This window comes from Heteronotia binoei, chromosome 8 (genome assembly GCF_032191835.1).
Source record: "Heteronotia binoei isolate CCM8104 ecotype False Entrance Well chromosome 8, APGP_CSIRO_Hbin_v1, whole genome shotgun sequence".
NCBI classification, from domain to species: Eukaryota; Metazoa; Chordata; class Lepidosauria; order Squamata; family Gekkonidae; genus Heteronotia; species Heteronotia binoei.
Window position 1 is genome coordinate 38,674,739 of NC_083230.1, and position 24,187 is coordinate 38,698,925.

Sequence of the window (24,187 nt, forward strand, 5' to 3'; positions counted from 1 at the left end):
TTCCTTTTTTGTTATACAATATGAACATAATGTTCTCTCACACACAGACAAAACTATGTGGATCAGACAGCTGCTGTTGCCCTATCATCAGCTTTAGGACAGAGGCCTGAAACCAAATTTCGGACCGTTTAAATTTGAAGAAAAGAGCTACCTTTCATGAAAGAATTTTTTAAAAACAATATTAAGAATGCTTCCTCCAGTTTACAACTAATTGCCTGTTAAACTGAGATGCTACCTAGGTCTAGAATAGAAAACATGTTTCCATTAACTGATAAGGACAATGTCGATGTACACTATAATGTCATGACAACAGAGTACACTATTTCCAGATGCAGTGAAAACCTGGATGTGATATCAGCCAACACTCTGGTATTACCATAGAATTTCCCAGAATGTTGGCTAATGTGCTGGCATTAGGTCTGGGCTTTCACCCAGCTGTGAAATCAACACATCATGTGACATTAGACAGCAGATTCAATGAATCTGGCATGTGTGACTGAGCCCTGGCTGAATGATGCTGACAATGTTAACTCTAGTAAAAAAAATAATAATCTCCAAACAGAGGTCTAAGTTTAACATTTAAGCCACTTGATCCCATCCCCAATCAAATATTTTAATTAAAGTACTGTATGCTATTGGGAAGAGCCCTGTGGTGCAGAGTGGTAAAGCTGCAGTACTGCAGTTGGAGCCCTCTGCTCATGACCTGAGTTCAATCCCAGCAGAAGCAGGTTCAGGTAGCTGGTTCCAGGTTGACTCAGCCTTCTATCCTTCCGAGGTTGGTAAAATGAGTACCCAGCTTACTGGGGGGAAAGTGTAGATGACTGCGGAAGCAATGGCAAACTACCCCGTAAAAAGTCTACCGTGAAAACATTGTGAAAGCAACGTCACCCCACAGTCGAAAATGACTGGTGCTTGCACAGGGGACTACCTTTTACCTTTTTTTTTTTTAATGCTACTGGGACATAAGACTAATACACCATACACTAAGTACTGTAATGAGATCACGCTCTCTTTAAAGCATCGGATAACTGTCCATTGCTATTTTTTCTAGAAAATCCATATCACCTAGGAAACCCAATTTCTAGAAAACCTAGTCCACCGGCACCTTCAGTTCTTTATCAAACATGAACCAGGACACAAGACTGGAGTAGTTATAACTCTCAGTCAGTTTCTCTAGTTCATGATTCCCAGGGCAAATGATTGCTGATCTTGATGGCGTGTTCCTTGTGTTAGATTCCAGGTTCAGACTGGGTATCCTACTGGTATACCATCTGCTTAGTTTCCAATTAGGTGTTCTGTCTGAGCTGATCTCTGTTAGACATCCTAGGACTGTGGGATGTTAATACCCATGCAGAGGTAACCTTGTAGGGTCTCTCCCTGCTTCACTACAGGTCTTTCCCGGTTGCAAAACCCTCAAAGTACGAACAAGGTCACATGCTAGATTTCATAGTTTGTACCAAGCAGGTATGACTTGGTCCATGGGGTCATAAAGAATCAGACTCAACTGTGCAACTAAACAACAACCAAGCAGGTATTTGATTAACTGAGATTAATGGTCTTATTAACAGTCAGAGATACAATAAGTGCCATAGTGAGATTATCATCTGCAGAAATCATGGGTAATTTATAACACATTCTCAGATCCACTCTAATTTAGACATCAACTTTAGATCGGATCAGGCAGTAGACACTCCAAAAGGACCATACTTTTTTTTAAAATGGCTATTTTCAGTCCGATCTCCTTGAGCAATGCTGACAGGATCCTAGGCACACAGCGTTTGGCTTAAACTCATGACTATTCTGGTTGATAAAAATCTCATGAAATTATGGAAAACCATTAATACAAATTATAAATTATTCCCTAGCAGAGGAAGTTTTTCCAAAACTGATGAAGCAAGCTGTTATCTGCCCCCATGAAAAAAAGGATTTGCTTGATAAAAAGCTTGTGACCATTATGGACTTTTTAAAGGAAGTATAATCAAGAGTGGCCTACCAATGAAACAGATATCGTAGACAATCTGAGTTTTCAGATTAATAGGGGAAATGTCTCACTATTAATTAAGTTGCATCTTGACTGCCTCTGACATAGTAAATAATCAAGTTCTATTTCAGCACTGGAATGCAGTGAGCATTAAGGGGAAAACCCCTTGAATACATTAATATTTTCTCATACTGAAAAAGGATTTCTGAGCCAGTAACATGGAATTTAACCTCCAGTGGTCTGCAAAGCTTTTTGTTACCACACGTATTTTAAAGTATTTATGGAAGACCACTGAATAAGACAGCTCAAAGCACTGGAATGAGGTTTCATCAAAACACTAATGCCAGTTAACTATACATCTTCAAAGAAGTTTCCAGAACCTGCTATCTTTGCTTTTGGCCAAGGTCTGTCCACTGTGGTCAAGCATTTGAGGAGAACAAACTGAATTAAACACAGACAAGACAGAAGTGATGCTGCTTCATAAGGCCCATGGTCTGAATTTCTCAATAAGGGAAGGGGCCAGGACAAAACATAAAGAAGGAAGGTGGTTTCAATAGTGGCTAAGATGGCAAACCACAAGCCACTCTCTCCAGCGTCATCTGAGTGCCCGATAAACTTCAGTATGCCTTTATTTCCTGCTCAATAAAGCACCCTGTTAAAGTTTCAAGGCACTTAGGACCGCCCAGCACAAGTTAGCTCTTAACTAACCTGTGGTATTCATAAAATGGGAGTGGAGGGAAGCAGAAAGAAGGATTTTCTCCACACTGTTCCCATTTTTTTTTTAACAAGCAAAGTGTGAAAAATATATAGTCTGCTATGTTATAGCCACTGCAAGACGTCTGGTGGGTGGGTATAAATTACTGTAGTCAGACTCCGAAAAGACATCATTTTCGATCACTCTCACAATGAAGTGAAAGTGACGCTCCCGCCGCACACAATAGAGGCTCGTCTGCTCCTGCAAGGCGATCGCAGGGCCCGCGTACATACCTTTCCGACGGCAACAGCAATCGCCGGGCTCTGCGGCCTGCGCTTCCCGCCACTGCCCTCCAGCCGCCTCCACCACTCAGCTGCCTCCCGACTGGAAAAGTAGGGTCTCCTCGCCGCCGCGGCACCTCCTGCTCCAGCGACAAAGTCAACTGGCTGAAAGCGTAGAGCAACGAGCACAAGCCGCAGCCCAAGCAAAGCAGCGCCACTCGCACCAGGCGCCGCATCCTCCCGCGGCCCCGGCAGCAGCAGGCTGCAGCCGGGGCCCAACCGGGAGCAGAAATGCCGGCGGCGTCCGCAGCGTGCGCTGGGCCCTAGCACGACGTGTCGGTGGCGGCCGAGCTGAGGAAAGGCAGGAAGACGCTGCTGCTTGCGAGGCAGTAGAAGTGCAGACCTAGCAAGAGGAAGGAGGTGCAAACTAGGCGGGCTGGAGCGGGTAGGGAGGAGCCCCGAGCGGCATGGAGCTGCCGAGGTGGGGGGAGGGGAGGGGTGCTGTGTCGTCGGGAAGGCTGCGGACGGCGGGGGTGCTGTGCGGGAGGCGTTAGAGCCCCTCATTGGAGCCACAAGTTTGGGCAACCGAGGTGGAAACGCAAGGCGCCCGAGAGGGGCAAGGAAACAGGAATGGAACGCGTGGCGTCATCCAGCCTGTGTGCACTAGACCGCCCACTTTGCCAACCTTCCTTCCAAATTTAAGACGGATTTAAAAAAAAAAAAAGTCACAAGATTCCTGGTGGGTTATTTTTGCCACCAAACTAACGAGTCTAATCCAAGTGAACTGGTTACTATGGAACTGGATTAGGGCTGCGTGGAAATGACCTGGAGATTTTGGGAGTGGATCCTGAGCAGGGTGAGGTTTGGAGAGGGGAGGGACCATAGCGTCCACCTTCCAAAGTGGCCATTTTCTCCGGGTGAACTGATCTGTAATACCTGTGGATCAACTGTAATCCCAGGGGATCTCCAGCCACTACCTGAAGGTTGGACAGCCTGAACTTGATCTAGCGCGTTTACCATTCCCACGTGGTTCGATGGATTGATAATATAATACCTTTAAATATTGCAGCACACTGAGGGTTCCCGGGTAAGATCAGCTAGTCTGTTTTCATAACAAAACATATGGGAGGTATCTCCAAGTAAGAAGAAATAGATTATAGCCTGACCGTATGCATGTTTGCTAGAAAATAACTTTTGTCATGAGTCTTTGAGAAAAGGGGGGTATATAACAAAATGTGTTTTTCTAGAAAAGTGGTGGTACTTACATGTACAGTTACACCAATTTCTGGGAGAGCCCACTCTCAAGGTGCTGGTATTCAGTACAGGTGCAGTGTTTATGAGGGCAGGAAGGATTGCGTCAGTGCTTAGTTATTGTGGCCTTTCTTACACGCCCAGGGAAATGCTGATTGACACTTTGGGGTCAGTCAACATTTTTTCTCCAGGCCACTTTGTCCAGAGAGCCTGGAGGTTTTTTGCCATCTTCTGGACATTTTGCAGGGGTCACTGGGGATATGGGTGGGTGGCTGGGAGGTATTTGTGAATTTCCTGCATTATGCACGGGGTTGGACTAGATGACCCTGGAGATCCCTTCCAACTGTATGATTCTATGATTCTACCACAGCAAAAAAAAAAGCCTAGATAATAATTATGATATATCTAATTGGGTAGCTGGGTTGGTTTGAAACAGCAGAACAAAGTTTGAGCCCAGTGACATCTTTAGCACCAACAAAGTTTTATTCAAGTGTGCATTCACATGAAAATTTATACCTTGAATAAAACTTTGTTGAACTTAAAGATGCCACCGGACTCAAATTTCATTCAGACCAACACAGCTACTCACCTAGTTATATACTGATTATTATTATCCACTGGGCTGAAACATATTGTTATAGACACCACTACCCAAAGCAGCCATTTCCTTCAAGGGAACTAATGTTGACAGGTGGGGGCTGAAGATCACCTGGAATTACAACTAGATGACAAGAGATCAGTTCCCATGGGAAAAAATGGCTGCCTTGGAGGGTGGACTCTACGGCATTATACTCTCTGAGGTCACTTCTCTCCCCAAACCTCACCTTTCCAAAACTCCAGCCCTAATTTTCCTGGATTTTTCTAACCTGGGGCTGGCAACCCAAAGGAGAGAAGGAAGCAGGAACAGGGAGAGGCTGACTCTGTTCCCTAATTGTGATCTGCCCTGAACCCATTTGTGAGAAGGGCGGAATAAAAATCTAAATAAATAAAAATAAAATCAATTGGGGTTTTTAGAAAAAGGGAAGGGGAAACAGTGGGGGAGGGGGAAATGAGATAACTTGCGAGTTCCCACTTGTAAATAATAATACTGTGTTTAATAATACTGTGCTTACTCTCAAGCTGCATAGGATTGTAGCCATGTGCATAGCAGCTGCTAAGAAGGCAGCTGCCTAGACACAATCCAGCAGCATGGACAGCTCAGTATAGCATATCGTTGTTATAAAATGTTTACTCTTCATTGATTTACAGGAAAAGTTACAGAAAAGCACACCTTTTTTGTTCTGTGTTCAGGCAAATAAAACAGGGATCCACTGGACTTGTTTAATTTTCCTGCTACAGACTAAAACAGCTACCTATCTGGAATTATCTATATATCTAATTCCAAGCAGTGTCCCCTATGTACAGATACTTATTTCCACAGATAGTGGAGACATGGAGGGTAAAGAGATTTTTCTGCACTTCAGGCACTCCCCAGGTGTACAGGAAAATTTTACATCTTAAAAAAAGTATATGGGGGATATTTAAATCCTCTCCAAAGTACAACAGCTTTCTCTGTGCATGTGCAAAGAATGGACTTACCCTGGCAGAGGATGAGGGAAGGGCATTCTAAACAAATGAGAAGGGACAACAGGTGAAGTATTCAAAGCCATGACCAGAGTGATGCGGAAGGGACGATATAGAGGAAAATGATTTCTTGAAGTCAGTTGTTGCCCACTTCTGCTTTTTGGTGCCAGGGCATGTATTTAACAGGCATGGAGGAGAGGCTTGTGTCTCCACCTGTCACCATGGAAGCAGAGGGAACAAGTAAGAGCATGGGTTTCATAAGTGTCTACAGGAAAAGGCATGCAGATGAAGGCACCATGGAGACCACCAGTGGGACACCTCTGCCCAGGAAGTACCCTGACTTCCCACCCCTTAGTAGGGAGGCCTTTGGGGTAAGGCTTGGCGATGGCTTCTGTGAAGGGAAATTTTGCTGTTTCTAAGGTAGCTGATCTGGAGATCTTCCAGCTGCAGTTCCCCTGGAGAAAATGGCAGCTTTGGAGGATGGTCTGTTAGGCATGGTACTCTACTACAGTCCTGCCCCAAACCCTACCCTTCCCCATGTTCCAACTTCAAAACCTTCAGGAATCTCCTTACATGGAGTCAACAATGCTAACAGCCTAGGGTTGCCAAATCTGTGTTGGAAAATTTATGGAGATTGGAAAGGATGGGGTTTGGGGAGGGATCTCAGTAGGGTTGTAATGCAGCAGAGTCCGTGTTCCTAAGCAGCCATTTTCTCCAAGGGAACTGATCTCTGATTCTGGGAGAGCTCTAGGCCCTACCTGGAGGCAGGGGGAGAGAAAAGGAGTGATTGGCTTGGGAGACAGAGAAAGACAAAGGGGAAATTGGCAGAAAATATAAGCAGTGGGTATCGGCTTGCTGGGCAGAGGAGAAGAGAAAGGGAAATTGGTTTTTTTTTGGGGGGGGGGAGAAAGATATTTAGTCTGTAGCAGGAAAATTAAACAAGTCCAATATTTCTTTCCCTCCCCCTTAATATTTCTAAGATAGGTATTGGGGAGAGAAGAGGAAAGGAGGGGGAAAGAAGCAAAGATGGGAGAATGCCTCCTTACCACAAGTTTCTTGTGGTTCCCCACTTGTTAATTTATATTACAGTCATTGGTCCTGAGAAGAAGACCATTGTGCTAGCTAACCAACTCCTTTGGGACCATAGCTGTGATCACAGTACAATCCTAAACAGAATCACAGGCTTCTAAACCCATGCAAGTCAGTGGGTTTAGAAGGAAATATCTGTTTCTTATTGCATGGTTACAGTGCAATCCTAGGCATGATTGTTCAGAATTAAGTCTCACTGTGTTGTTTGGGGTTTAAGTGCATGAGGGATTGCAGCATTAAGCTCTCCGTTTTATGTATTGCCTATAGTATTTTACCTTAAAAAGTCATTTTTAAATTTGGGATTTCATTAGTGGAGTTAATGGAACATGTGACAAATTGCCAAGTTGTCACTGAAGACATTCATGACACTGATAACTAACATGTAATAGAAATAAATTATACACACATAATTACTGCATTGATAACAATGTAAATTGACTATATAATGTGAAGGTCTAACCTACTATGGTATTTGCCAAAAAGTTCCCTCCCCCCAAAAACCACTTCAAAAGATTTCATGGGCAAATTACACCTTTCCAGTATAGCCAGAATAGGCACCAGAATGGCAAACTATAGCAGGTAGAGGCATAATTATAGAGGAATCACAAAATAGCTTTTTTTTTCTATATATATTTATTCCAGAAGAAAGCTAAATTACTCACAATAAATCCCGTGGGTTTTTCCCCCTTCAAAATGTATTCATTCTCATATGTCACCATTTAGTAGGTACAGTATTGATACTGCCCATACAGGCAAATTGTAAAGAAGTCTTCTGAAACAGAGGATCCACTTTCATTCCCCGAGCATTGCATTCTTCTTCCTTTTCCTTCCTAGGATAGGGGTAGGAGTGCTTCTCCTGTGTACTGCCATACAAAAATAGTTGTACCATCTCCCATCAACTAGCAAAGAACTAAGAAGTGAAAGTATTGCCATTCAAAATTCCTCAAATATAGCCTTGTCTGCCTCAGGCTGCTGTCAGGTATCAAACAGATTATTTCTTAAATTTTAACAACTATTGTTGAAGAATTTGCTGCCTACCTAACTTGCATAAGAATCTGCTTGAAAAAGGCCTTTTTTCATGATCTATTTGGAATGGCTGTTGAAATATTGAGTGGTGGTGATAAAGTTATCCTCTTCCCTATAAACAAAACTATACCCCATTCCTGTTGAACACCAGCATTTTCCCCAGCATTATCCAGTAGCCGACTGTCATTATGGACACTAAACAAGGCAACTCTACCTCTTTAAATACAGAGATGAAAATGTAACTTTAAAATATTAGAAACAAGGGAAGCAAAAAGATTCCTCTAAGACGCCATGATTTTGCAATCATACAAGAAGTAAGTGAAAACAAGAAAACATACTTTACTAAACTACAAACATGCAGGTAATATTTTGGAGGGAAAAGGCTTTAAGAAATAATGTACTTCGGTTGCAGTCCTAGGAACGCTTTCCTGCAAGTAATTCATATTGAACAAAATGAGACTTCTGAGTTACTTTTTCCACAGAGCACAATCCTAAACAGGTCTACTCAGAATCCTTTTCAAGAGCCTGAGCCTTACCTGCAAGAAATCATTCTTAGGATTATTCCAATAAGGCCATTATATTTAGCAATTGTGAACCTGTCGTATACTGACCCACCTTCTATTTACTACTTTACAGCAACAATTTGAATATTAACTATTAAAGGCAGGATCCACTCAGTTTTGTATATTTTGCTTTTTAAAGTTCAAATTGTTTTAAATGAACATTGTATTGTTAATGAACTTTTTTAAAAAGTCTCAATGCACAGCAGCCAAGAAGATCTGAGCGCCTGCTCCAGCTGCAACGCCACTGAGGATGTTCTCCGCAGCTGAGAATGAAACGTCTGGAAGGAAAACTTTCTCCAGTAGAACACGGCACTTGATCCCGAAAGATTCTACAAACCCTAATGATGTTACCAGCCGTGAAAACCTGAAATCTTTGATAACTTTTAAAAATGTAGGTATTCTGTAACACTGTAACTTAACTGGTACAATAGTTCGTACCATCTGTTCTCTACTGTAGGAAGCATGTTTGATCAACATCCTTCCCTTTCCAAAATCTTTGCAAATACAGAGGACGCTCTCTGAGCTGTTATTATAATGGAGGTTTTAAAACAAAAATCCCAAACTGTCAGCCAGTGGCAGCACACCTTCTCATTTAAAATAATAACACAGTATAGCATAGGAAGCTGTACTTTCTTACATTAGAAATTAAGACTACTGGTGTTAAGTCATATTTTCTTATTTTACCAAAAATATTGACTAGAATTATTTCAAGATGATGAAAATCCCAAAAGTCAAGGCATTCTGTTTCACTGTAGCTTTAAGTATTTATTTTTTAAAAAACACCCAATTTATCCTTTTACATATCATATTTAAATTTTAGTGCTTTTAGTTTGAGAGGAGAATCTTTAAAAAGTAATTAAACATGTGATGCACAAATTGTAAATTATTTATATGTAATAGACAACAAATTTTGCTTATAATTGTTTGCAAATTTAGTTATAACTATAAAATCGTTCATGTACTTTAGGTAGCTTTTATGATCAAGAAAACAGAAATATAATGCCAGTAACTACCGTATATATGCCAATAGCCATTGTTCTAGATTTTGTTTGACATGTGAGTTTTGCACACACTTCAGTATCAACTTACTTTACTTTTACTGTGAATGTTATCTAAAACAATCCATTTGAAAGAAACAAGTTTGCCAATATTTACTTGTTCCTTTGCTGGACACCTCCTTGTCGTTACTTAAGTTTTCAGAGAAAGGTTTTGCACAGTATTGAACAAAAGGGTTGAAAACAAACTTGGGTAAATCTCTGAACTCTTAGCTATCGTATAATTCAGTAATATTATAGAGATTCGTATTTGAAAATATGGATGCTTATAAACAATGTTTCCTCTAAGCTCCACAGTGCTGTGAGCAAAAAAAAAAAAAGCTAGTAGCATTAAAGCTGTGAGCACATCTACATTTGACTATCATGTAAATTAGTTTTTCAGATTACTTCCATAACCTTGTAAAAACCTCAGAATAAATTATTTTAAATTATATTTAAACTATATTTTAAGAATAATTAAAATGTTATAAGGGAAAACAGAACCAAGTCAAATCTCACCCACCCCTTCCACTATATTGGTAGACCTGGCCTCTGGAGAACAGATTTACCCACCCCTTTCCACTATATTGGTAGAACTGGCCTCCATACAACATGTCTACTCCCCCCTTTCCACTACATTGGTAACCTTGGCCTCTTGAAGAACAGATTTGTCCACCTATTTCCACTATACTGGTAGACCTGACCTCTGGAGAACAAATCTATCTACCCCAGTCCACTATATTGGTAGATCTGCCCTGTGCTGAGCCTTAGAAAACATACCAGCACTTGTGGGGGGTGGTGGTGTGGACTCTAGACGTCTACTTTATTGTTGTTGTTTTAAGTGAAATATGACAAGTACCATTACAGGTCAAGTATAACAGAGTAGGAATAATCACTGTCAGAACGCTGCCTAACCTAAAAAACAGGAAGTTGCTTAAATGTTATCAACCTGCCCAAACTACTTATTTATTCAAATATATACATATCCCACTTTTCCCTTCAAGGCAGCTTACAAATTATACTGAATAATAGAGGTGTGCAAAAATTTGTTTTTCTCCAGTTTAATTGGGGGGGGGCTGTTTTTTGAGGCAGAGACACCAAACTCTCAGCATAGCTGCTGGTTCCTCCCCTCAAAAACGCCCCCAAGTTTCAAAAAGATTGGACCAGGGGGGACCGATTCTATGGGCCTTGGAAAGAGGTCCCCCATCCTCCATTGTTTCCAACGGAGGTTGTGAGTAGAGATCAGAAACCTGTGAAAATTTGTGCCTGCACCCCCTAGTGCAACTTAGAAGAAACTATGCTTATAAATATAGTGTTATATATAACACTATATATATATAAGTATATATGCTTATAAGTATAGAGCCCCGTGGTGCAGAGTGGTAAAGCTGCAGTACTGCAGTCAGAGCCCTTAGCTCACGACCTGAGTTTCATCCCAGCAGAAGCTGGTTCAGGTCACTGGCTCCAGGTTGACTCAGCCTTCCATCCTTCTGAGGTCAGTAAAATGAGTACCCAGCTTGCTGGGGGGGAAATGTAGATGACTGGGGAAGGCAATGGCAAACCACCCCATAAAAAGTCTGCTGTGAAAACGTTTTGAAAGCAATGTCACCCCAGAGTCGAAAACGACTGGTGCTTGCACAGGGGACTACCTTTACCTTTATAGTGTGTTTGGTATTATTATATTAAATCTGTTGGCTATATAATACATACTGGCTATTTCTTGCAGAATAAAAAGGTTGTTACTTCAATTACCTTTTTTCTCTGATTTCAGATGTCATCAATAAGTGGATTGAGACAAGCATTCTTTTATATGTTATGTTTATTTGATTTATATCCCGCCCTCCCCAGCAAGCGGGCTCATTTGCTAATTTCCTCAAATTTCAGCATGTCAGTTTTTAAGCCTGTACATTGCAAAAAGTGTTATAATTAGTCCCACCTACTCACATTGTAGTGATAGAAACTAACATCCATTTGTTTCAAATACATTCACAGTACTACCTAGTGTGAAGTCTAGCAATGGTAACCAGATGTAGTTTAACATATGGCATATTCTCTGACGCCAAATTTGATGGAGAACACATTAAGTGCCATATATTTGGCTATGGTTGAATTTACATTTGATGGCTGCCCCAATTCTCCAAAAAGTGCTTTGCACAAAGTAATATCTAAATAATACAAAGTGTTTTTCCCAACTATTTGATGTTATCACCATACTAGTTGAATAAGCATGTATAAACATAATGCAGCAGGAACACATTCTGAAGAGTTAAGGATAGTATTATTGCTTATTTTTAAGCAAGTATTATTGCTTATTTTTAATATGATGAAGCCAAAATTATGAGGGGAAAGTTGCATCTCACTGACTTTGATATTTATTGACATGTTTTGTCCTATAATCTCTTCAACAGAGAGAGAGTAGAGAAATATCTTTAGCATCTGCAACATCTTGCTGAGTCCCCTCCCCTCTGCTTCCTGTTCAGGTACTTGTAAAACTTGGACAAAGCCAGAGGTGTGGGCCAAAGGGCAAGAAGCAACAGACTCTTGGCCCATTTGATCTTAAGCTGTGGCCTCCAGCTCAGGCCTTTGGAGAAACGACCTTATGAATCTAGGGCCACCCAAAGATGTAGTCTCATGTCACACGGATCTTTTATTCATTTATGTATAGTGGGGGGGAGGGGGCGTAATCTGCTTTAAGACCTTTCCAGGAGAAAAGTTGTATAAAATAAATAATAAAAAAACATGCTTACAATCTCTTTTAACTTAGTCTTGCAAGGCTCATGTCTTTGACTTGCTATGCAAATTTGAAGGAGTTATTTCCCCATCTGTATTTTTCCCAGGGAAGCATTACTCCTTTTGCCCGTTTTGCTGTACACATGCCAACAAAAATCAAATACAGTACACTAAAAAGTTATTAACTGTTACAAAATGACATTCCTTATTACGCAATAAGTAGTCAGCTTGTTTTACAAAGCTAACAGATTTAATCTGGCACCAAATATATACATATAATGAGATAAAAATGAGTGCTTAAATATGGATATATCATTCTTGAAATATAATCACTATCAGCTAAATGGCCAAGAGTCCAGATATTTACCCAATTTATTTGTAATACTCTTATCTTTCTCTTAAAGACTGTAGAGTTTTTTTCATATACAGAAGCGCACACAGGAAGATTCCCAGCTACTGTACTATTTCAAAGAATTAATTCCAAGCTAAAAAGCAGTAATAATCTAAACATGTATTGTTTAAAAATTACGGTACTAGAAAATTTGTTTGGTAGTATAACGTGCATAATTGTTTACTCTTGTTAGCAGTTCATTTGAAAGACCTTTTTAGCATTTGATTTTTAAACAGGAACATAAAAAATTAGGTATGCAAGTTTTAGGTATCACATCATACTTTCAGTTTATGCAACTAACTGTATTTTACAGCTAACATCTTACAAAATACACAGTACCATTGTGCCCACAGAAGCACTGCTGTTAAAAATGAGGGCGAAACCACATAGCTACAAGAAACCAGCAAACATCAAAGTGATCAGGGGGCTACCAAATTCCATTATTTAGCTGAAAAACTGTTATAGTATGTATTTAATATTTTGGGTCTAGAGATTCACTGCCAAAAATCCATCCCTTGTTAATTCATATATTTTCAGTGAAGAATAAAAGAGAATTGCTGGAAAACCAAGTGTACCCTCCAACAATACTCAGGTAAAGTTCAATAGCTAATACATTTTTTTAAAAAAACCTAACTACCCACAAATCCTTTATTTTGTCAGAAGTCCAGTTGAGTTCAGTCAGCCTTCTTTTCAAGTCACAATGCATAGGATTTCAGCTAAAAATAGGAATAAAGAAGACATTTTCTCACCACTTTGGTCTCAGAATACTTTCTGTTGTCAGCAAGAGACAAAAGGAGGTTTTTTTTGTTTGTTCCTGAATCAGTTGGGATATTCATGGGTGTAATCTATTCATGACAATATTTAGGAGTTTAAGATTCTGATGTAGGCAAGCACTGAGAATCACAAGAAAATGAAGATGTAAAACATGTTATTATCTTAGTACATTATTTCTGAATGTCAGGGTATTATACATTTGGAATAGAGTCTTTATGCGATAGAGAGTGGCCAGAATCCAACCATGCAGTTATGAAAGAGAAGGTAGCAACTATCACTTATTCCCTACTCCTGTTAAGGCCCACTGAGCCAGTCACACTTTTTTACCAACAGCCATTGGACACTCAGAACAGTATAGTTGGGGTCTGCATTTCCTATCTTAAGAGAACGTAATTTTCTTTAAATCTTTGGAGAGTGGTTTGATAAAAGCCTGGTTCATACAATCCTTCAAAGTATGCTTACTGTTTCCTGTCAATTTCCATTTGTAGAATTAATCATGGTTTGACACTTGAAACTGGAAAACAGTAGTTGGTTAGCACTTTTCCTCAAAAATCATGCTTTGAAATAGATTTCCAATTCTGATATGGACAGAAAGTGCCAACTATGGGTAGCATAAAAAAAACAACCCTGAAAGGAACGCTGCACTGAAAAAGAAGGGAGAACAAAGTCGCAACTCAATTATTGTCCCTGAACTAATCCTGTGTGTTCTGGCCAAAAGGTCTTCTTCATTTGATTAGCAAACAATACTGTCCTGAGTATGTACATGCATAAGTCCCACTGAAGTCTATGAGAATCATTCTTTAGTAAATGTGTTTAGGTTTCAGCCCTAGTTGCTTGTGAAAACACCCCTGGAGTTACAAGCCATCTCCCATCCCACTGTCTTCCTAACAGTACTGTACCAGAAACAATGGATGATTTTGTACATCAAAATATTAACTGATGATAAACAAAATTGCAAAACCTATACTCATAAAAAATACTTTATTGGAAATTTTACATAATACCGAATGGGACTGTAAATCTTTTTTTGTTCTGTACCTATATATTGCTAAATGCATAAATGTTCACAACTATGTCAAAAACAAAACTGCATTTTTCCTATGGTTTGCTCTATAATATTTAATAAAGGATCATTTAAAAAAGCAAAAGGTTGATATAGGAACAAATGTTATATATATATATTTTTATATACACACGCACACAGGCAGCCACACACACACACACAATTTGATTATTTTCTCACTCTGGTGCAATATTAATATCACTGGTCTGGAACCCAAAGGCTGCATAGAGTGCTTCAACATATGCTTCCAAGGTTTTTCTCTTCCAAACACAGTTCCTTGTACCATCCAAGACTTGGCACCATTTTGGAATTTTCTCTGGCACAGTACAAAGGAGCTATGGCTGGAGGAGAGAAACCTCAAGCCTGCATAAATGCTCTCTTGCAAACTTAAGATGCCCTATGGCTCCTAGCCTCTGCACTGAACTGATGCATCACTATAACACTGAGCAAGTCTAGGGAGAAGGAAAGAGGAGTAAGCCAAAATGAGAACAGTATCACATCTGGATTTAAGGTATCAACAGTAGTTAGATATTAAAATCTAGATTAAAAAACCTAATCATCTGAGAACAAGTCCATGTTCTATAACATAAAATACCAGTGTATAAGGACAAGGTAGTACTACACTTGAATTATAAAGCTAAACAATAAAGGCTTGTAACAGATTCACTTTTTTTGCTTGTAAACATTACAATAAATGTTCTAAATGTGTGAGGAAAATATTGGAAAAGCCAGTAACATAACTCAATAACAGTAATCTAGTAAAATGTGTCAGACATTGGCAAAAATTCATACAAATGTTTTATTTAATAACATTTTTCCTATTCAACCACACCAAGTACCAGCAGGTGTTTAAGATAATTGTTACGAAAATTCTTTTGCAGCAATAGTTGATTAAGTTGATCTTTGACTTGCATACATATAACTATGTTTCACAATTCTCAAATAATACATATTTAGGCAGCTTGAACTATGTTATAAAAATTTAATTCAGTACATGCCAACAGTATAGAATCCAAGAGCTCTGTTAGAATTCACTAAACTAAAAGTGGAAATGGACTTACCAATAACACTGCATAAAGAACATTCAAACCACATTTTCACGGTATCTTTGTATATGAAGATTAAAAAGTTCATCTGAAAATGTTTTGTAGATTGAAATTAAATTAAATTTCACAGTTGCACTTTGCTTTTACAAAATGCATAAATCATATCTGAGTAAACATACAAATTGTGCATGGTAGATAACAAGTCATGAAAATGTGGTAATTGTTGGCCAACACATATGTTTGCAAATTCAGGAGAGGAAGGACTAAAAGAGACGGGAGGAAATAAACTTTAATGAGATTCTCCATTCAGTGATGAGGCTTCTCCTCTAGGTGACGATGACCTGGACATTCCTCTCTCTGTATTGTCAGAACTAGAACCGCTCTGACTGTGCTGATCTGCAGAAGCTGCGCTGGAAGCAGGTGGTGATTTAGTTTTTTCCTTAAAGTCTGTAATAATCACTGTCAGATCACCCACTGTAACTTCCAAGTGCTGGGCACTACTTCGATCCACATTTTTCAACCTGGGCCTAAAATAATATGAAGAATCAAATTATAAAAAGATATTTCAGAAGATCTCCCAATCTCACATTTTAAAGTTTTCTTTGAGCCCACATGTACATAAGCACCTGCTTTTTTCTAAGTCAGAATTATCAGTCCACCTAGTACAGTGTTATTTAGTGTGATTAGCAGCAGCTTTTCAAGCTATCACATAGAAACTTCAGCCTTGCTGTTTAAGGGGTTGGAACTGAAAATGCCAAGGAATAAATCTAAGATTTTATAAATGCAAAATATGTTTCTGTCACTGAGCTTTGGCCACTACCTGCAGTCAGCTGAAACACTGTGCACAATGTTGTGAATATAAGAATACAGCACAGATAATACTACAGATAGCATTCAAATAGTTTTTAAGACAGAGGTCCCATACTTGGTTCGGGGGGGGATTAGGATCGGGCATCCAACTTCCCACCCTGGATGGTGTCCCTTTGGTGCCAACTCAGAAGGTGAGGAGCCTGGGGGTGATACTGGATATCTCCCTTTCCATGGAGGCCCAGGTCACAGCAGTTGCACGATCTGCCTTCTACCATTTTTGGCAGGCCAAACAGCTGGTGCCCTATCTGACGCCCCAGGACCTAGCTACAGTGATCCATGCAATGGCCACTTCCAGGCTGGGCTACTGTAACTCGTTTTATGCAGGCTTGTCCTTGAGACTGATCTGGAAACTCCAATTGGTGCAAAATGCGGCAGCACGGCTATTAACTGGATTGCCTTTACAGGCAAGCAGTTGACCAATGCGGTGCAAATTGCACTGGTTACCAGTTGAGTACCAGATCCGCTTCAGGGTTCTAGTACTGACATTCAAATCCTTACATGGCCCGGGACGACATACCTGTGGGACCGCCTCTCCCCATATGAGCCCCAAAGGTTGCTGCGATCTGCCAGCCAACATCTTCTGGCCATCTCTGGCCCAAAGGACGTCCGTCTTGCCTCGGCCAGGGCCTTTTCAGCCCTGGCCCCAACCTGGTGGAATCAGCTCCCCATGGAGATACAGGCCCTACTGGATTTGTTACCTTTCCATAGGGCCTGTAAGACGGAGCTGTTCCGCCAGGTGTTTGGTTGAGGCAAGTGGACGTCCTTCTCCTTATTGCCTATACCATCTGTTATCCTCCCCCACACTGATACATCATCTGAATTATTATATCTAAGCCACTGATTATATTCTAACCTGCACTATGAGCCCACCCGCCTCTATTATATAGTACTGTGGTGCTTTGTTTTTAATTGCATTTTATTGGTTTTATTGTATTTGACTGGTTTTACCTGGTTGTAATCCACCCTGAGCCCATTTGGGAAAGGGGGAATATAAATCCACCAAATAAATAAAAATAAATTAATGCTTAATACAAAGTATTTCAAAATTTCTTTTGTATCAGTGTTCATAAACCATAACAACACAAAAAACATAGTTAAGGAGAAGACTGAGATAAACGGTGTAGATGAGGATGGCAGAAATAAATATCTGGGGAGAGCCTGAAGGAAGAAAACCATCAGGTAAGACAGCACAGGAAGGGAAAGAGAATTACTTGATGCAATTTTTATTTAACCTTTTCAAAAACTGTCAAAAATGACTGCTCCATAAATGATAGCAACCAAAGATCATTTTCACAGAGGAAGTCTCCAATCAGCTGCCATACATCAAAACCTAGCTACATAGATCAGCACTATGATACAGAACATCCTCACACAAGCAGTTGTTCCACCACTGCTGTGGAGATGCTCCATGTGATGGCTCTGACCTAAGCTGACCTATATGGAATGGCAATCACATAAAGTCTTCTTCCCATAGAAATAATTTGCAGTGCTACCCATGCCACTGTCACTTACAAAACTGACCTTGCACAGGATCCAGTGTTGGATCAAATATGATTTCCTGTAGGAGCCCATCTCTGCATTTTTCTTTGCAGCAGAGACACTGGAAAATTAAGCACTTATCTCCTCTATACATGGCCTATCAATGCAAGCTGTTTAGGGTTGGCAGAAAACATATTTACATTATTCTTATAAAAAATCCTTAAAAACCAGAAAATTAATATAAAAAATCCCTGCATTTACTTATTTATTCTGCTATTTATATAATTTCCTAGACAAAGCTGTAGAATCAGTTCACATATAAATTTCATATGACATAACATAATCAGATAAAAATTAAACACACATTAATTTAAACTAGAACAATAACCTACTGCCATTGCAATAAGATAAAAGGAACAAAAAATACTCATCAGTGTTCCGGAAAATGCTTTTAAAAGATTGCTAATCAACCGAGGGGGATTCACTGTGAAGAGAATTCCAAGGACAGTTTATAACATGTCCTGGATTCAGACATCCATAAATGGGAAAGCCCTCCCTGCTACATCTTAAAAGTTTATACGTGAGGAGATGATTCTTAAATATCTTGGCTCCATATCGTTTGGGGCTTTAAAGGTTGTACCAGCATTCTGAACTGGACCCAAAAAGAAAATGGCAAGCCAAGAACTTCCTTAAGAATAAGTGCTATATGATAATTTTGACTAGTCCAGAGAAAGGTCTAGCTGCCACATTCTGTATTATTAGTCAGAGCTTCCAAACACCTTTCAAAATTGGCCCAAAGTAGAGAGCAAAGTAAAAGTTACCATAACATGAACCACAGTGGCAAAGTCCTTGTTTCCGATGAAAGGTCACAGCTGGTACAGCAGGTGTAGCTGGAAAAAAGTGCTGCTCTCTACTGATACAAACTGCAAATCAAGTTGAAGCAGTGGATCAGGGCTCACTGCTAAACTGTAAACCCTAGTCCTTGTCACTGACTCTGTCCAGAACAGCTGTGCACCTGTTTTTTAGATTCCAGTCTAGAACTGTGCTATTCACTATCAATGTCTGTGTTTTATCTGGACTGAGATTCAGTTTACTAGCCTTTATCTAGCTCCAGACCAAGGATTCCACTGCCTTACCAGTATCTGAAGGATGCAACAGATATAATTGGGTGTCATCAGCATTCTAATGTTTTCCACCAAATTTCTATACGATGTCTTCTACTGGATTTATGTGGATGCAAAACAGCATAGGGGATAAAATGGAGTTTTGCAGTATCTCATAAAATAATATTCTGCCACCCTGGCCAGGCAGGGATAAAATGCAATCTTCCCAATTAACAGGTGGAACAGAAAGATGTGATATACAATGGTACTGAAGGCACTTCAGAGGCCCAGGGAAAATAAACCTCTTTCCATCAATAAGACCAATGTCTGTTCTGTTCCCAAACAAGATCTGAAACTCAAATATAGTATCCAGAAAAATGATTTTTTCCAGAATAGCCTGCAGCTGAAAAATCACCAACTTCTCTTTGAACTTGAGACTGTTCTATACTTTCAAAACTCTACTAGCTCTAGAGAGGACTTACTAACAAGTAGGGATGGGCAGCACCACCCCCAGGGTGTGTAGCGCTCCAGGCAGGTGCCCCTCCTAACATCCCCCCCACCCTCTTCAAGGTCGGGTTCGTGGCTGAGCAGAGAACCCATGTGTGTGACTGCACACATGACCACTCGAAGATCATCAGTTACAGGTAAGCAACCTGTTTTTCCCTTTCCCTATGTATGATTCAAGAATATGAACTGGAAATCACTTAACCTAAGATTTTGTTCAATCTGTGGCTTGGCTTCAGAAGTCCTTTTTTAGAAATTGGGGAATATAACAGGAGGTACTGGTTTTCAGCTTTTCATGAGTTGCCTCTATTCAGTGAGGGCCTTAAAAGGCCCAAACAAGTTATAGTAAAAAGGTAAAGGTAGTCCCCTGTGCCAGCATTTCTGACTCTGGGGTGATGTTGCATCACAACATTTTCACAGCAGATTTTTTACCGGGTGGTTTGCCATTGCTTACCCCAGTCATCTACACTTTCCCCCCAGCAAGCCTGGTACTCATTTTACCAACTTCGGAAGGATGGAAGGCTGAGTCAACCTTGAGTCGGCTACCTAAACCCAGCTTCCACCAGGATCGAATTCAGATTGTGAGCAGAGAGCTTATACATACAGACAAATTCACTGTGTACTCAGGAATGTATGAACACATGCATTTTAGATCATCACATATTAGAGGAGGCTCCACCTATTGTGAGATCACATGCTGCCAATAACTGTGAAAGCCCAGGGATGGTTTTTTCTCATCTAATGCTCCCCACTCCCACCCAGCTGTTGAAAAATTTATCCTTTTAATATATCCTATTTCATACTCACATTTGAATTCTGAGTTAAATTGGCCTCCATGTTCTGATAATCTCAATCATAATAAAGTAACTTTGGTAACTCTTTCAAACATGTACAGAAGGATAAAGATGCCAACATTTTAATAGCGTTTGCAAAGAACACAGACTTTTCAGAAGATTACCTGGTTTTCTTATGACTGTTCTTTTTGCTGGCAGTTTCCTTTTCACTTTTTTCCTTTTCTACTTTGTCTTTTTTCTCTTTCTTTGATTGTGTGGGGGGCACAAATTGCTGGGTCACCTGCTGCGCAACCAACTGAGAGACAGGTCGCGGTTTCCTGTGTGTATGAAAGTAAGAGAGTTTAAACTTGTTAGCGTCAGTAAAATTTCTGTATGAGAATTGATCAGTTAATATCATACCCACTAAACTTTCAACCCTAATTGTGTCTACGTACACATCCACTTCATTCTTTACAGGATCCTAAAGAATACAGCTTTGGAATAGTGTTCAACATTATACAACTTAAACTGCAGAAATTCCCAGGAAAAGCCTGAAAAGAAAATATTCTCTTAGCACTGACCTAAGATTCATGATAAAGTCAAAAAGTTGAATTAACTCTCTAAAAGGAAGAATTATATGGCAAACCAATGGAAGTTTTGTTGATTAAATCTCTCTAATCACATGAGAACACATTAGTAATAAGACATCTTGGAAACATAAACTACTTATGGACTTATTTGCTAAATCAGAACAATTAGGAAGAAAAAAACATAATTGTCAAAATATTTCTTCGAAACAAGCCCATCTAGTCCTGAAAATTGCTACACATTTGGTTGTGTAAATCAAAACAGGTAAGATATTCTAATGTGTAGGTTTACATTATTTGGCCTGCAATCTGATAGATAGTTCATTGATACGAGTAGTCATCAAGGCAATTGTGAAGAATAGCACAATTCCTAAATATGCGTGTTGGTACCACTGCTTGGAACATCAGTATAACAAAAATTGTTTGTCTCAGTAAAGCACTGGTGTAAAATGTAGGTACATCCTATCTAACTCTCAGCAAGTTTAGGGATTAAGCTAAAAAGTTTCCCTGTTTAAACATGGTAAAATAAGAGAATGTTTTCAGACAATGTAAATAGTTTCAAAGTATATTCATGTATGTGCAGAAGTGTTGTCAAGTTGCAACTGACATGGAGATTACTTCAAAGGGCTTTCAAGGTAAGTCAGAAACAGAGGTGGTTTGTCACTGCATTCATCTGCGGTTTTCTCTGGTGGTCTCTCAACTGAGTACTAACCCTGTGTAGCTTCCACAATCTGTTCCATGCTCCCTTCCCTTCCATATGTTAAATTACAAATGGTAAAATATACAATTTAACAAAGAAATAATCCTTTTAAAAATGCAAAATGTATTCTAAAAAGGATCACTAAAATATTAAGATTACATTTTAAAAAGATCTAAAGGGTAACTGGATTAACCACTGTAGTGATACAGTATGATTTAGTTTGTCCATAATTAATACACTATAATGAATAGGGTGATTAGACTGTTGAAAGGTCAATGCTGAAAGGAACAATGTTTCCAGTGTTCACAAGTTTAATACTACAGAGAGAGAGAGAGAGAGACTTTCTTCAGTTTACTACAAAATGTGTGTTTTTATTTTTTTTTCCCTATCTTTCAGATGGCAAAAACTAAGATATAGGCTTAGGTAGCACAGAATGCAGCAGTTTGCAGCTCTCCACTCTCTCTCCGGTAATGTTAACAATTTGGTTAAAGAAAACTAACTGTGGAATCTATGCACATTTACCAGGAAATAAGCACCAGTGAACATTATTAAACTTAATTCTGCATAGATTTTACACAGCACTGCACTATATGGCATTTATACAGCAATGAGGAGGGAGCTAAATCACTCAGGAGACAACCAGCTGCCATATATTTGTATTTGCTTTGCACCCCTGCTGCTATGCTTTGCACCTCTGTTGAAGCATTGCTGGGACAACACTCTGTGCCAATAAAGGGCTGGGCCCAGGTGTGTAGCTTCCTAAGCTGCCTCAGCCTACAAATACCTCCCCGAAGTGGTGTACAGTTACATAATCAAAAATGACAGCTAAGCCCCTAGGTAACCAGAAAGGCCAAATGCCCCTTCCCCCCAGAACAGTACAGGATGCTGACTATGGCTGCAATCAAGTACACACAGAGAGGACACTCACCACCACACAGGCACTTAGCATTTACACCCAAGATGAAGAGCAATCTCCTTGTTAAGATGCTTAAAAGTATTCCATTGCTAAGGATGCACACCAAAGGAGCAGCCACACACTAACAGGTGAGCAATGGAAGGGATCTAGTACAGTCAGCCCAGAATCAGAATCATAGGAGGGGGACAGATCGTCTCAGCAGTCCTGAACATTTCTATCACAAAAGGATCTTCAAGGTGTATCAGGACATCAAGGAAAGGTCACACAACAATGGAGAGAATTCATTTTTAGCACAGGTGAGGCAATGGACACTGGCTCTTCCTCTTCCTGTCATGTGACTGTTGTAATCCCCTGTTACCTGCTTGTTGCTTAGGGGTCCTTGTCATTTTTGGGGGGTTGGTGGTGAAAGATTAAAGACCACTGATACAGACCAATACCGGTTAATGGCACTAGCAAAACTAATGGGCCAGACTCTTACATGTGCAACTTTATTTTATTTTATTTACTTCACATATACCCTCACCCTTCTTCCAGTGAGGACCTAAAAGTGGCTTACATAACTCTCCTTTCCTTTCCTCCATGTTATCCTTGCAACAACCCTGTGAGGTACATTAGGCTGAAAGGGTGTGACTGCCCAAGGTGACTCAGCAAACTTCCATGGGAGAGTGGGGATTCAAACCTGGTTCTTCCAGATCCTAGAGTACCACTCAAACTACTATACCATACTGGCTTTCAAAATTTGGATACTATCCTCTCTTTTTGTAATTTTACATATATCTGTATATACACACAGTCTTTATTTTCTGTTGCTGCCTTGACGCGGCGAGAGGGCTTGTGCAGTTCAGTGAGGCTGTGGGCTATGGCATTCAGGGCCACCCAAGATGGACAGGCCACAGCTGAGATCCTAGACAAAATGTGATCCACTGGAGAAGGAAATGGCAACCCACTCCAGTATCCTTCCAATGAAACCCCATGGACAGTAACAAAAGGCTAAAAGATATGGCACTGGAAGATGAGCCCCTCAGGTCAGAAGGTGCCCAATATGCTACTGGGGAAGAGCAGAGGGCAAGTACAAGTAACCACAAAAATAACGAAGCGGCTGGAGCAAAGCCAAAAGGACACTCAGCTGTGGATGTGTCTGATGGTGAAAGGAAAGTCCAATGCTGCAAAGAACAATACTGCATTGGAATGTGGAATTTAAGGTCTATGAATCAAGGTAAGCTGGATGTGGTCAAACAAGAGATGGCAAGACTGAACATCGATATCTTGGGAATCAGTAAACTAAAATGGACAGGAATGGGTAAATTTAACTCAGAGGATCATTACATCTATTACAGTGGGCAAGAGTCCCATAGAAGAAATGGTGCGGCCTTTATAGTTAACAAGAGAGCGAGGAAGGAAGTAATGCGATACAATCTCAAAAATGACGAAAGTGATCTCGGTCCGTATCCAAGGTAAACCATTCAATATCACAGTAATCCAAGTCTATGCCCCAACTACTGACGCAAAAGAGGCTGAAGTGGACCATTTCTATGAAGATCTAAAAGAACTTCTAGAATTAACACCAAAAAAGATGTCCTCATCATAGGGGACTGGAATGTCAAAGTAGGAAGTCAAAAGGTAACCAGAACAACTGACAAGTTTGGCCTTGGAGAACAAAATGAAGCCAGGCAAAGGCTAATAGAGTTTTGTCAAGAGAGAAAGCTGGTCATAGCAAACACCCGCTTCCAACAACCTAAAAGGCGACTCTACACATCCACATCACCTGA

At 40.0% G+C, this 24,187-nt stretch overlaps 2 protein-coding genes across 3 annotated transcripts in view; both read right to left on the minus strand.

Moving 5' to 3' along the window:
• GXYLT1 (glucoside xylosyltransferase 1) overlaps positions 1–3,325 on the minus strand; it is a 61,655-nt gene extending 58,330 nt beyond the window's left edge. The window contains exon 1 of one of the 2 annotated variants that reach the window (XM_060244930.1): positions 2,969–3,325. In XM_060244930.1, coding sequence (XP_060100913.1) covers positions 2,969–3,192 — 224 coding nt within the window. In that variant the 5' untranslated portion in view covers positions 3,193–3,325. The remainder of the gene's footprint in view (positions 1–2,968) is intronic. The other variant, XM_060244931.1, reaches the window with a different exon arrangement.
• An 11,016-nt stretch (positions 3,326–14,341) lies between these two features.
• YAF2 (YY1 associated factor 2) overlaps positions 14,342–24,187 on the minus strand; it is a 67,003-nt gene continuing 57,157 nt past the window's right edge. Inside the window, exons 3-4 of the mRNA XM_060244937.1 lie at positions 20,401–20,553; positions 14,342–16,013 (exon numbers count right to left, since the gene is read on the minus strand). Coding sequence (XP_060100920.1) covers positions 15,776–16,013; positions 20,401–20,553 — 391 coding nt within the window. The 3' untranslated portion in view covers positions 14,342–15,775. The remainder of the gene's footprint in view (positions 16,014–20,400; positions 20,554–24,187) is intronic.